The following is a 14494-nucleotide window of genomic DNA, read 5'->3' as shown; positions in this document are numbered from 1 at the left end:
GAACTTGGAGTAATAGCTCCACAGTTAAGAGAATTTGCTGCTCTTCAAAGAACCCAGGGTCAATTCCCAGGACCTGAATGGTGTTTCACAACTATCTCTGATTGTAGTCCTAGGAGATCGGACACCCTTTTTCGCACATGCAGGCAAAACCCTCATATATAAAAAAGTAAAACCTCAAAAGTACTAAAGAAAACTGAGTGGTGGATTGCTGGCCTGGCATGGGCAAGGCCAAGTTCTGTTCTAGCACTCAAAAAGTGAATAAAACATAAGAAAAGAATCTTAGTTGAATAATAAAGTAGTGTTATGTATTTACTTGCCCAGGTGGTCGCAATGGCTATGGAGCCAAACTGTGTAACATATTCAGCACCAAATTTACTGTGGAAACAGCCAGTAGAGAATACAAGAAAATGTTCAAACAGGTAAGTCAATAGGTATCTTGTAATGTGTCTTTAAGTTACGGTACAGTCATTTGTAATGACATTAATGTTTGGTGAAATTTAACAATTTGTAAGCTACATAAAATTATTTTTCAGAATATAGACACTTAAAATTTCCTGTTCTTCACTGCCATAGACATGGATGGATAACATGGGGAGAGCTGGTGAAATGGAACTCAAGCCCTTTAATGGAGAAGATTATACATGCATTACCTTCCAGCCTGATTTATCGAAGTTTAAAATGCAAAGCCTAGACAAAGATATTGTTGCACTGATGGTTAGAAGAGCATATGATGTTGCTGGTTCCACTAAAGATGTCAAAGTCTTTCTTAATGGAAATAGACTGCCAGTGAGTATTTTTCTGGGTAATAAGGCTACAAAGGAATTTGTGAGCATTGTCAAGTACACAATTTGTGTTCCACACACATTTTCTTATAATTTCTCAGATAAGTTCCTGAAAAGAGACTTGACTAGCACACTTTTTAAAAATCATCTCATTTCATTTATTTATTTACTTACTTACTTTTCTTTTTTTCCAAGATAGGGTTTCTCTACATAGCCCTGACTGTCTTAGAACTCACTCAGTAGACCAGACTGGCCTTAAACTCACAGAGATCTGTCTCTCTCTGCCTTCCCAGTGCTAGAACTAAAGGCGTGCGCCACCACTGCCTGGCTGTACTTCAAATTTTTGATGTATGTGGGTGTTTTGCCTAGACTGTGTATGTATGTGTGCAACATGAATGCAGTGCCTGTAGAGGCCAGAAGAGTGTGTGAGCCACCATGTGGGTCCTGGAAATCAAACCCAGGTCCTCTGGAAAGCAACCGGTGCTCTGAACTGCTGAGACATCTCTTCAGCCCTTAAATATTTTTGTTCTCTTCCTTTTCTCTTTTTTTTCTTTTTCTTTTTCTTTTTTGTTTGTTTTTTTCCAAGACAGGGTTTCTCTGTGTAGCTTTGCGCCTTTCCTGGATCTCGCTCTGTAGACCAGGCTGGCCTTGAACTCACAGAGATCCACCTGGCTCTACCTCCCGAGTGCTGGGATTAAAGACATGTGCCACCACTGCCCGGCTCTCTTCCTTAAATAACCATCCTCTCAACCTTTCAGTGAATATCATTTTAGTGGTTTATAAAAATCCTCCTAGGCTGGGAAGACAGCTCAGTATGTGAAGCATTTGCTGTGTAAGAATGAGGACCTGAGTTTGGACCCCAGGGCTCACATACAAAGCCAGGCATGGAGCAGAGACTGTGCAGAGACAGGTGGAGCTAAGGAGTTCACTGGCACTCTGGTCTGGCCAAAATGGTGAGCTTCAGGTTCAGTGAGAGAGTTTATTTCAAAAATAAGTTGGAGAAGTGATTGAAGCAGACATCCAGATGTCAACCTCTGGCCTCCAGAGTTAAGACTTCATGGATAAACACATATGTACACAAAGTTATTGAGGGATTTTTACATTTATTTTTGTGTATGTGTATAGCATATACCACAGGTCGCAGCAAGTGTGTGGGGGTCAGGGGACAATTTGTACAAATCAGTTGTCTTCTACCAGGTGGGTCCCAGGGCTTGAACTCATGTTATGAGGCTTAGCCATAAGTGCCTTTACCTGCTGCGCCATCTTGACAGCTCACAGTTGTTGCTTTTCTTTGTTGGTTGGTTTTGGTTTGTTTGTTTTTTGAAACAACCATATAGCTCTGGCTGCCACTGCCTCCCAAAAGCTGGGGTTAAAGGCATTCATCACCACACCAGGCTCATTTTTTTTTTTTGTTTTGTTTTTTGTTGGTTTGGTTTGGGTTGGTTTTTGGTGGCTTTGGTTTTTGTTTTTTGAGATAGGGTTACTCTGTGTAGCCCTGGCCATCCTGGAACTCACTCTGTAGACCAGGCTGGCCTTGAACTCACAGAGATCCATCTGCCTCTGCCTCCGCCTCCCAAATGCTGGGATTAAAGGTGTGCACCACCACTGCCCAGCTTGTATTTTCTTGTTTTTTTAAACTCAGCAAGATGGTTCAACAGTTCTGTTTTCTAGAAACCCGTATTGATGGGAGTGAACTGACTCTTGATAGTTCTCCATCTCTGTGTGCATACCATGGCATGTGCATACCCAATTTCTCTCTCCTTACTCTATCCCTTTCTCACATGCACATAAGCTAAAGTTTTAAAATAAAAAATATCAACTTTTTTTTTTTTTTTTTTTTTTTTTTGGTTTTTTGAGACAGGGTTTCTCTGTGTAGCTTTGCGCCTTTCCTGGAACTCACTTGGTAGCCCAGGCTGGCCTCGAACTCACAAAGATCCGCCTGCCTCTGCCTCCCGAGTGCTGGGATTAAAGGCGTGCGCCACCACCGCCCGGCAAAAAATATCAACTCTTATTCTATTTAACTTTAAATGTATTTATTTATGTATGAATGTCTTGCTTGCACATGTGTATGTGTATCCTCTGTATGCCTGGTACCCAAGGTCACAGGAGGTCATCAGATGCCTTGTGAGCCTCTGTACGGGTGTTGAGATCTGAATGCTGGTCCTCTGCAAGAGCAGCAAGCACTCTTAATCACTGAACCATCTCCCCAGTCCTCTCATAGTCTGTTAGTGATTCCATTTTCCACTGTTGCTTTTTATTTGTTTGTTTGAATTTCCCATGATTTTAATACCACCCTCTTTAATTCCTATACAGGTCAAAGGGTTCCGCAGCTATGTGGACATGTACTTGAAGGATAAGTTAGATGAAACCGGTAACGCACTGAAAGTAGTGCATGAGCAAGTCAATCCACGGTGGGAAGTGTGCTTAACAATGAGTGAGAAGGGCTTCCAGCAAATTAGCTTTGTCAACAGCATTGCTACTTCTAAGGTAGTTTTTGAGAGTTTTATTAATTTTTTAAAATATAATATAAAATGGTTTAAACTTTTGTCTAAAGTATGGTTAATTCTGAGGCGTTTTAAAATGGTATTTTTTCGCTAGGGTGGCAGACATGTTGATTATGTAGCTGATCAGATTGTGAGTAAACTGGTGGATGTGGTGAAAAAGAAGAACAAGGGTGGTGTCGCAGTGAAAGCACACCAGGTGCGTACGGCATTCCCTGCGCTTCCTCCTCCTAACTCAAGAAGACTGGGGCTGGGGGTGGCTTGCTCATAGAACGCTTGCTGTACATGTTCAGGGTCCTAGTCAGTCCCTAGCACTAAGATGGGGTGGGGCTTAAAGACATTTTGGTGACTGTATCAACTTTATTACAGGTGAAAAATCACATGTGGATTTTTGTAAATGCCTTGATCGAAAACCCAACATTTGACTCTCAGACAAAAGAAAACATGACTTTACAAGCCAAGAGCTTTGGATCGACATGTCAATTAAGTGAAAAATTCATCAAAGCTGTGAGTACTTACATGAAAATTAAACTAGAAATGTCTTATTTTATTTCTCTTACCCTCAGCTCTGCAGAATCAAAAATTGCTTGCTGCACTATACTTCTTCAGACCTCTTCAGTCTGTGTTTTGTTTTTACAATAGTCTAGCTTTGTAGCCTAGGCTGGCCTCTAACTCCAGACCCTCCTGCCTTGCACCCCCCTAGTGCTAGAGTTAAGCAGTATACCATCAAGCCTGGCCCCGATCTGACAGGTTCATCAGTCTTAACTAGGTGTTAGCTTACCATCAGCTTGTCTGTATTTCCTAAAAACATACACTTAAACTATTACCTCATCCAGTATGTGGAACTCTACTCTGCACCAAACAAAACTTACCTTACTTAAAAAGCAACAACCAGCCACCAGACTGAATACAAAGTAAAAGTAGGAGCTCCTTTATTTCCTCTCTCTAATCTAACTAGTAAGGAACATCTGTTGATAACTCATTAGCCCCACTGTTCTCTCTTCTTCAGATCATTGTGACAGCTGCTTCTTTTTTTTTTTTTTTTTTTTTTTTTTTTGGTTTTCCGAGACAGGGTTTCTCTGTGTAGCTTTGTGCCTTTCCTGGAACTCGCTTTGGAGACCAGGCTGGCCTCGAACTCACAGAGATCCGCCTACCTCTGTCTCCCGAGTGCTGGGATTAAAGGCGTGCGCCACCACCGCCCGGCTGACAGCTGCTTCTTAACCTTCCTGTTGCTTCCAGTCTTCCCCTCCACAGTGCGCTTGCCTGACATTTCTGGTTTCACTCTTGAAATCCTTTAAGATCTTCCACTGAGGAAAATGCAAATTCCCTTGTCTGTTGAAAGCCTTTACATTCTTCTCTCTTTCAGCTAAGATAGTTCAGTATAATAGTAAACTTACATTATTATTATATAGCAAACTTCTCAATCATAACATCACTCTTGTAATTTCTTTTTTTTTGGGGGGGGAGGGGGATTTAAGTAGTCGGCTGTCCTGGATATCGCTCTGTAGACCAGGTTGACCTAAGTCTCACTGAGATCCTACCTGCCTCTGCCTCTGAGTGCTGGGATTAAAGGTGTGCACCTCTGCCACCAAACCACACTTATAATTTTTTATTTCTATCTTCCATGTTATCTTTCAACCACATGAGGGCACAGATATGACTTGTTTGGTTTCTTTTTTTGTTTGTATTTTCATGTGTATGTGGTGTCCATGTTTTGTTTGTGTAGGCACATGTGTGAGGGATGTGCATGGATGTGGAGCCTGATGTTGATCTCAGGAATCATCCTGGATCCCTCTTCCACCTTACTGGATGAAGCAGGGTCTTTCAATCAAACTTAGAGCTGGCAATATGGCTGGCTAGCCAGTTTGCTCTGGAGATCCCTGTCTCTTCCCCCAAGGCTGGGATTAGAAGTGGGCTGCCATTCCTATCTGGTATTTACTTAGGTAATGTTCAGCAATCACCTATAACTAAGAAGCTATCTCCCTAGTCCTGACTTATTTTAACTCCAGTATCTCCAACAAGTAGTTCAGTGCCTGGCACAACCTAAGTCCATAAAAAGTATTGAGTGAATGAGTCCAGAGGAACCAGCTTCTTCAGGGATAAGACCCTAACATGGAAAGATCCAGGGGTTGCTATGTCACACACACACACCTCACCTAGTCTAGAAATGTTGCAATTTTTTAAGTTTTGTTTGTATTGCTTTGTATATTTGGTTGGTTTTCCGGTAGGATCTCACTGGGTAGCCATGGTTGGTCTTTAAAAATCCATCTGCCTCTGCCTCCCAAGTGCTAGGATCAAAGTCTTATGGCACCACACCTAGCTCTTTCAAATTATTTTATTTTCCTAGGAACTTATGTATTCTATATTTGACTGAATCTTTCCTAATGTGAATGTTTCTGTTTTGAAGGCAATTGGCTGTGGTATTGTCGAAAGCATACTGAACTGGGTGAAGTTTAAGGCCCAAATCCAGTTAAACAAGAAGTGTTCAGCTGTAAAACATAACAGAATCAAGGGAATTCCCAAACTTGATGATGCCAACGATGCAGGTACACATTTAATGTTTACTTCAATAACAGCAGCATACTGTGATGTGTTTCTCTTAACACTTAATGTTCAGCGGAATAAATCTTAAAATATAAGCCAGTTTCATACTGGATAATAGTGGCGCGTGCTTTTAATCCCAGTACTTGGGAGTCAGAGGCAGGTGTATCTCTGAGTTCGAGGCCAGTATGATCTACACTGGATTCCAGGATAGCCAGAGATGTTACACAGAGAAGTCCTGTCTCAAAAAAACAAAAAAATTAGCCGGGCGGTGGTGGCGCACGCCTTTAATCCCAGCACTCGGGAGGCAGAGGCAGGCGGATCTTTGTGAGTTCGAGGCCAGCCTGGGCTACCAAGTGAGTTCCAGGAAAAGGCGCAAAGCTACACAGAGAAACCCTGTCTCGAAAAACCAAAAAAAAAAAAAAAAAATTAATCAAGTTCTTATTGAATACTTAGGTTATTTCCAATCTGGGTCATTTTAAATAATACTGAGATGATTCTAAAAAGAATACAGTAATCAACCTAACAAGCATTTGCAGTATAATATCAAAACAAATATCCAACAGCAGCATAAATATTGGGAGGCATTAATCTAAGAGTTTAACATACTAAGTCAGGCGTTAGTGTCACATACCTTTAATCCCAGCACACAGAAGGCAAAGGCAGGTGGATCTCTGAGTTTGAGGCCAGCCTGGTCTACAGAGTGAGTTCTAGGACAGCCAGGGCTATACAATGAAACTTAGTCTCAAAAAAAAAAAAAAAATACCAAACTTGGGGCTGGAGAGATGGCTCAGAGGTTAAGAGCACTGACAGCTCTTCCAGAGGTCCTGAGTTCAATTCCCAGCAACCACATGGTGGCTCACAACCACCTGTAATGAGATCTGGTCCTCTTCTGGTGCGTACACATGCATGCAAGCAGAACACTGCATACATAATAAATCTTAAAAAAAAAAAAAAAAAAAAAAAAAAAAAAAAACCCCTCTATTATGCTTTGTTTCTCTTATACTTATGATACTTAATGATAAAAGCATAGTGAGAATAGCTGGTACAACAGTTAAAGTGATGTGTACTATAATAACTATGTCTTATTGTACTACATTCTCCCTATGAAGGTTCTAGGAAATGTTATGTCATAAAAGATGTTAATAAGTTCAGACATGTTCCCCCCCCTTCCCCAGACAGGGTTTCTCTGTGTAGTTTTGGTGTCTGTCCTGGATCCCACTCTGTAGACCAGGATGGACTCGAACTCAGAGATCCACCTGCCTCTGCCTCCCAAGTGCGGGATTAAAGGCGTGCGCCACCACTACCCGGCTCAGACATGTTTTTATCTCTAGCACAGTCAGGCAAATTTCTGTGTTCAAGGCCAGCCTGGCCTATATAGTGAGTTCTAGGCCAACCATAGCTATATAATGAGAGAGATAAACAGTATAAGCATTGTGATGTTTTATTTCTTTACTACATAATGATTATCTGAGTTTGCATTCAAGACAGATGATCTGATAACTGAGAAAGCTACTAAATGACTAACAGACAAATAGTTTATGAGCACTTTGAATAAAGTAATGATTGATGTCCCAGGTAGGATTACATGACATTTTACATCAGACAAAACTAATGAATTGTTTATTTCTTTTTTTTTTTTTTTTTTTTGGTTTCTTGAAATAGGGTTTCTCTGTGTAACAGTCATGGCTGTCCTGGAACTCACAGAGATCAGCCTGCCTCTGCCTCCCAAGTGCGGGATTAAAAGCATGCACCACCACTGCCAGGGAATTGTTTATTTCTTGAACCTAAAAAAATATTTATTTAGGGTCTGGAGAGATGGCTAAGCAGTTAAAGAGTACTGGCTGCTCTTCAGAGGTCCCGAGTTTCATTCCCAGCAACCACATGGTGGCTCACAACCATCTATAGTGGGATCAGATACCCTCTTCTGACATAAAGTTGTATATGCAGATAGAGCACTCATATACATAAGATAAATAAATCTTTAAAAAATATTGATTTAATTTTTATGTGTGCTACAGCACATGTTTGGAGGTCAGAGGACAACTTACAAAAGTGGTTTCTCTCTTTCTGCCATGTGCATCCTAGATTGTCAGGTTTGGAGGCAGGTGCTATCTAGCTGGCCCTATTTTAGTTTATTTTTGAGACATAATTGTGTTATGTAACCCAGGCTGGTCTTGAACTCATGATTTTCTTATCTCATTCTCTAAAGTGCTAGGATTACAGGCATGAGCTGTCATAATTCGGCTTGAATTTTCTACTTAGTATTCTCAGGCTATTGTTAATTGAAAATTTGGAAATTAGAAAATCCATGGCGCCTAGACAGTTGGATCAGCAGTGAAATCCCTGTACTGCTCTTATATAAGACCCAAGTTAGGTTCCCAGAACTCATGTCGGATGGCTCACAACTGCCTGGAACTCCAGTGCCAGGCAGTCCAATGCCTATGGCTTCTGAGGCTCCTGGACTCACATACACATAAATCCATACAGACACATAATTCAAAATAATAGAAATAATTTTTTCCAAGTAAAACCATAGATAAGGTAGACTACTGTATTAATTTACTATGAACCTTAACTGGAAAAAAAATATGTGTATGGGAAGCAGCATTGGAGATTTGGTCAGTTAAGAGTACTTGTTGTTCTTGCAGAGGACCCAGGTTCAGGGGTCCAACACCCACCGGTTGGCCCATAATTATCCATAACTCTAGTTCAGGGCTCCAACACCCTCTTCTGACCTCTGTGGTGTACATACATACGTGCAGGCAAAACATTCATACACGTATATAATTGTTGGGGCCACTTTACTCCTAAGATAATTTGTTATAAATTATTTTGCTTTATTGCAGGCTATTGGCAGTATGTCTAAATCAATATATTTGAGATTGATTGAGTTAAATGTACTAAAATTAATTTGTATATTTTTATTTTAGGGAGTCGAAACTCCACTGAATGTACACTTATCCTGACTGAGGGAGACTCAGCCAAAACTCTGGCAGTTTCAGGCCTTGGTGTAGTGGGAAGAGACAAATATGGGGTATTTCCTCTTAGAGGAAAAATACTCAATGTGCGAGAAGCTTCGCATAAACAGGTAGGCTATCATACTAGTGTTGAAATTAGACTCGGGCCAGTAGAGTGTAACTCAGTAGTGCAGCACTTGTCTGGTGTGCATAACCCGTGTTTAGTCACCAGCACTCCAAAAGTGCTGTGGGGAGGGTGGGATCTAGTCTGGTTTATAATGCAGGACTCCACACTTGTGTTTCGTGCCTTCACTCATTGGACATCTGAAAACATATTGTAGACTGTTAGTTGAACAAATTGAGTGTGCTTGGCACGTACATAGCCCCGGTTTCAATCCCTACTAACATACACATATACACACAGAAAGAGAGAATGAGAAATGGGAGTTTGGATACGTTGAAGTTTTATCTTAATAGATCTGATTTATCAAAGTGTAAGTCATAATTCAAAATACTGAGGCTCACAACCACTCAAGCAACATATGAAATTATGTTCTTTGTTCTTTTCCACTGTGTTTCAGATCATGGAAAATGCTGAAATTAACAATATCATCAAGATTGTGGGTCTTCAGTACAAGAAAAACTATGAAGATGAAGATTCATTGAAAACTCTTCGATATGGAAAGATAATGATTATGACAGATCAGGTCAGTTTTTTTAGATTTTTAAACATATCAAATGTGTGGGCTCAGCTATGCACCTTCAGCAGCCCACAGAGTGGCTAGAACTATAAGCACCTACACTGTACCTCACTAAGCAGGTCTTCCTGTTACATTACTACCTGCCATAAAAGAGCTTTACTCATTATCGCTAATGAACATCCAATCAGATATGCTGACATCATAGTAAATCACTTGTACAAGATAAATAAATTTACTTTTGAATAGGCTTTTTTAAATTTGTATAGAATTTTTGAAAAATTGCCAAATCAGTCATAATTTTATTTCTAAACAGTTCTTTGTGCTTTGGCTTTTCAAATATCTCTAGGACCAAGATGGTTCCCATATCAAAGGCTTGCTGATCAATTTTATCCATCACAACTGGCCCTCTCTTCTGAGACATCGCTTTTTAGAGGAATTTATTACTCCCATTGTAAAGGTATGCACGTTCTGGAATGTAAAAAGACTCTAAGGCCCGTGCTTAATACTGGGTGTACCTGTAACTCTGGATATGTAATGTTATATGAGGAGCCTACAATGTTCAAAGCCATAGAGATGTGCTTTTTATCATAGGTGTCTAAAAACAAGCAAGAAATGGCTTTCTATAGTCTCCCTGAGTTTGAAGAATGGAAGAGTTCTACTCCAAATCATAAAAAATGGAAAGTCAAATATTACAAAGGTTTGTGATAAAACCCACATAGAAATTCTCAGTTTTGTTATGTGTTTTTTATAAGGCTATATGGGGTAACTTACCTGTTTTGTTCACTTCTATAGGTTTGGGCACCAGCACATCAAAGGAAGCTAAGGAATATTTTGCAGATATGAAAAGACATCGTATTCAATTCAAATACTCTGGGCCTGAAGATGATGCTGCAATCAGTCTGGTAAGTTTGAATCATACTGTACATGTACATTCTGCTTTCAGAAGTCACCACTAAGCTGGTCAGATTACAGCTGTTTAATTTCCACAGAAGAGTGTTTTATGAAATGTTTCTGGTAAGCATATCCCACTGACAGGACCAGATATTTAAAAAACCAGAACTTTTGATGTTTTGTTGTATAGAAAAGATCTTTGGAACCAGTAAGCACCAGTGACATCTTTCCCACCTTCTCATCTATAGGCCTTTAGTAAGAAACAGGTCGATGATCGAAAGGAATGGTTAACTCACTTCATGGAAGACAGAAGACAGCGGAAGTTACTTGGCCTTCCTGAGGTAAGAATTTTAAATATATCCCACACTATATGCTCTTTAACTGACTTTAGAATTGATGTTATACCAAATTAAAATTGCTAAATAGTATTTTCAGTAAAAAGTTTGATGTAGTAACTATAGTATACAATAGTGGTCCTTGGGCTGGAGAGATGGTTCAGAGGTTAAGAGCACTGGCTGTACTTCCAGAGGTCCTGAGTTTAATTCCCAGCAACCACGTGGTGACTCACAACCATCTGTAATGAGATCTGGTGCCCTCTTCTGGCCTGAAGGGACACATGCAAACAGAACACTGTATAAATAAATAAATAAATAAATAAATAAATAAATAAATAAATAAATAAATAAATCTTTAAAAAAAAATAGTGGTCCTCTAAGATTATGAAGGCATTGAGAAAATTCTTACCTAGTAATATGGTCTTTGGGGGTAGGAGGTGTTTTGAGACAGTATTTCTCTGTGTATTCTTTGCTGTCCTAGAACTCACTCTGTAGACCAGGCTGGCCTTGAACTCATAGCTCCTCCTTAGTGCTGGGATTAAAGGCTTGCATCAATACCATCCGGCAGTATAGTCTTAAAGTTATGTGGCTATTGTAAACAGTTACTATGCGATGAGTCAGTCATCTACAAGTCTGTGCCATTCTGTGTAGTATGAAGTCAGTGACAAGCGGCCAGGCTGGGCTAGACAATGAGTCTCAAAAAACCAAACTTTAAAGACTGGATTAAAAGCTGAGATTGAGTGTATAGAAAGCCTGGAATTTAATTCTCAGTACTTCTCCCCTCCCCCAAAAAAGTTGAATGTTTTATACACTGCTATGTTATTATTCTAGCAGCAGCCTCATACACCTATTGTTCTTTTTTGGTTGTTTTTGGAGACAGGGTTTCTGTGTGTGTGACCCTGCCTGTCCTGGAACTCTATCTGTAGATCAGGCTGGCTTTAAACTCACAGAGATCTGCCTACTTCTGGGACTAAAGGTGTGCACACCACTACCTGGCTCACCTATCCTTTTTTCAAGGACTGAAGAATTATTGAATAAATGATAGCTCTGATTGTTTTTATTTTTGGATTAAGCATTGTTAATACCAGTACTTTATTTTCAACCAGATCGTCTAATGCAGTCTTTGATCCCTTAGGATTATTTGTATGGACAAACCACTACTTACCTGACCTATAATGACTTCATAAACAAGGAACTTATCCTGTTCTCCAATTCTGATAATGAAAGATCTATCCCATCTATGGTAGATGGTAAGTGTCAATGTCTTAGTCTGTTTTTATCATAAAAGGTGATTTGTGCTCAAAAATTGCTAAACTGCAAATGCTAATGACTGTCCTTTCATTTTAAAGGTTTGAAACCAGGTCAGAGAAAAGTTCTGTTTACTTGTTTCAAACGGAATGACAAGCGAGAAGTGAAGGTTGCCCAGTTAGCTGGGTCAGTGGCAGAAATGTCCTCTTATCATCATGGTGAGGTAAACCCACAATCTTGAACAGTTCCAGAATGCCTTAAAGCAGAAATAACTGAAAGTTGTTCTCCAAACACATTTTGTACAAGTGTAATTTGTTATATCCATAGTAGATAAAATCTTGTTAAATATTTCAAAACTAAAAAATATGATTATCCTTTTAACCAAGTTACTTTCTAGAAATAACATTTCTATTAGGATACTTGTCGGTAAAGTTATGTTCGTAGATTTTTAACTAAGATTTATTTATTTAGTATGACTGTATCATACTAAATTGATATCAAAATTTAGATACCTAGAAAGTCTTATGTTTGGGTACCTCTTCTACCATATATTTGTCTTGAAAACATCAGTATAAACATCTAAACCTCAAAACTTAACAAAACTATTATATGACTTAGTTGTAATAATGAACACACACACACAGCCCACATTTATTTTCATCTTTGGATCAGATTGATGATTTTTCTTTTCCCTCCACAGATGTCACTGATGATGACCATTATCAATTTGGCTCAGAATTTTGTGGGTAGTAATAATTTGAACCTCTTGCAACCCATTGGTCAGTTTGGTACCAGGCTGCATGGTGGCAAGGATTCAGCTAGTCCTCGATACATCTTTACTATGCTCAGGTGAGTTTGCGTTTGGTGACTTGACGTTACCAGTTTTGAAGCCTATGAAACCGAAGTAGTAAACATCCAGTGTTATAACAGTCAGTTTCCAGCCTCCGCTTCACCTTTGCAACACCACTCAGCAGTTACCAACCGTTGTCCTGGAAGTGGCTGGGCATCTGTGCTTGTTCACTTTCTTTGTTCTATGTTCCTGTCCTCTTTCCCACCCTAAACACTGGCCTCCCCAAGGACTCCTTCATCACTCTGCTATCTACACTCATTTCTCAAATAATCAAATAAATTCTGATCTTTTATGTCTTACTGCTCTCTCATTAATTAGTGTTCTAACCAGTTCGAGCTGGGCATAGTGGTACAAGCCTGTAATCCCTGCAGAAGGAGGAGCTTCATGAGTTTACTGCCAGTCTCAACTTACAGAGTGAGCCTCTATCTCAGAAAAGCCACTCCCAACCCAAAACAGTACACACACACCTCTTCCAAAATCAAATCCTGGGCTGAGACTAGCTTAGTCAGTAAAGTGCCTGCTATACAAACGGGTAGATCTGAGTTCCTTCCCACAACTCAGAATTTTAAGAAAGTGTCGGAGCTGGGCAGTAGTGGCACATGCCTTTAATCTCAGCACTTGGGAAGCAAAGGCAGGCAGATCTCTGAATTCCAAGACAGCCAGGGCTAGGCAGGGAATCCCTGTCTCGGGGCAGGTGTGGAGAAAATGTCAGGTGTAGGGGCTGGAGAGATGGCATAGCAGTTAAGAGCGTTTGCTGCTTTTCCAAGATGTTCAGTTTCCAGCACCTACATGTTGTTTCATCAATGTCTGTCACTCCAGTTCCAAGGGATCCAGTGCCTTCTACTGGCCTCCTTGGACATCAAGCCATACACATGGCACACAGGTATACCTGGCAGGAAAACACCTGTACACATGAAATTATTGTTTTTTATTAATTGGGATCTAATGGCACACATTTGTAATCCCAACACTGGAAAAGTGAAGACAGGCAGGTTCCTGGAGGTTTGCTAGCCAGCCAGCCTAGTCTAATTAGGGAGCTTCAAATTGGTGAGAGATGCTATCTCAAAAACCAGAAACTTGTGCTTGGCTCCTGAGGAATGGCACCCGAAGTTGACCTCTGACATTTACATGCATACATATACATCTACACACAAATGACCCCCCCAAAAAAAGCAGTAGTTCATTTATTTTTTTTTTTTTTATTTATCTATATTTATTTTTTGAGACCAAGTCTCACTATGTAACTCTGGCTATCCTGAGTAACTCACTATGTAAACCAAGTTAGCCTTGAACTCACAGAGGTCTACCTGCCTCTGCATCCTCAAGTACTGGAACTAAAGACATGCCCCAATTCACCCAGCAGGTCTTTTTTTTTTATTTTTTTATTTTTTTTTAAGATTTATTTATTTATTATGTATATAGTGTTCTGCCTACATATATGCTTGCAGGTCAGAAGAGGACACCAGATCTCATTACAGATGGTTGTGAGCCGCCATGTGGTTGCTGGGAATTAAACTCAGGACCTCTGGAAGAGCAGCCAGTGCTCTTAACCGCTGAGCCATCTCTCCAGCCTGTCTTTTTTTTTTTAATCCCGTAGTTGTCTTTACAAAAAAACATGCTATCTTTCTCATTTTTTAGACTAAAAGTCTTGAAGTCACCCTTAACTCTTTTCTTTACATTTTATC

General features: G+C 40.0%; 1 protein-coding gene across 6 annotated transcripts in view; it reads left to right on the top strand.

Moving 5' to 3' along the window:
- Positions 1-14494, top strand: part of Top2a (DNA topoisomerase II alpha) — a 34092-nt gene that overhangs the window by 5273 nt on the left and 14325 nt on the right. For all 6 annotated transcript variants that reach the window (XM_006971813.4, XM_076543337.1, XM_042282770.2 and 3 more), the window contains exons 6-20: positions 322-419; positions 574-786; positions 3096-3269; positions 3381-3482; positions 3653-3790; positions 5691-5829; positions 8758-8915; positions 9366-9491; positions 9832-9942; positions 10077-10182; positions 10278-10387; positions 10625-10717; positions 11847-11961; positions 12061-12182; positions 12660-12808. In XM_006971813.4, the coding sequence (XP_006971875.1) occupies positions 322-419; positions 574-786; positions 3096-3269; positions 3381-3482; positions 3653-3790; positions 5691-5829; positions 8758-8915; positions 9366-9491; positions 9832-9942; positions 10077-10182; positions 10278-10387; positions 10625-10717; positions 11847-11961; positions 12061-12182; positions 12660-12808 (1954 nt within the window). The remainder of the gene's footprint in view (positions 1-321; positions 420-573; positions 787-3095; positions 3270-3380; positions 3483-3652; positions 3791-5690; positions 5830-8757; positions 8916-9365; positions 9492-9831; positions 9943-10076; positions 10183-10277; positions 10388-10624; positions 10718-11846; positions 11962-12060; positions 12183-12659; positions 12809-14494) is intronic.

This window comes from Peromyscus maniculatus, chromosome 8 (genome assembly GCF_049852395.1).
Source record: "Peromyscus maniculatus bairdii isolate BWxNUB_F1_BW_parent chromosome 8, HU_Pman_BW_mat_3.1, whole genome shotgun sequence".
Classification (NCBI taxonomy): domain Eukaryota; kingdom Metazoa; phylum Chordata; class Mammalia; order Rodentia; family Cricetidae; genus Peromyscus; species Peromyscus maniculatus.
This window is presented reverse-complemented; position numbering and strand designations above follow the sequence as displayed.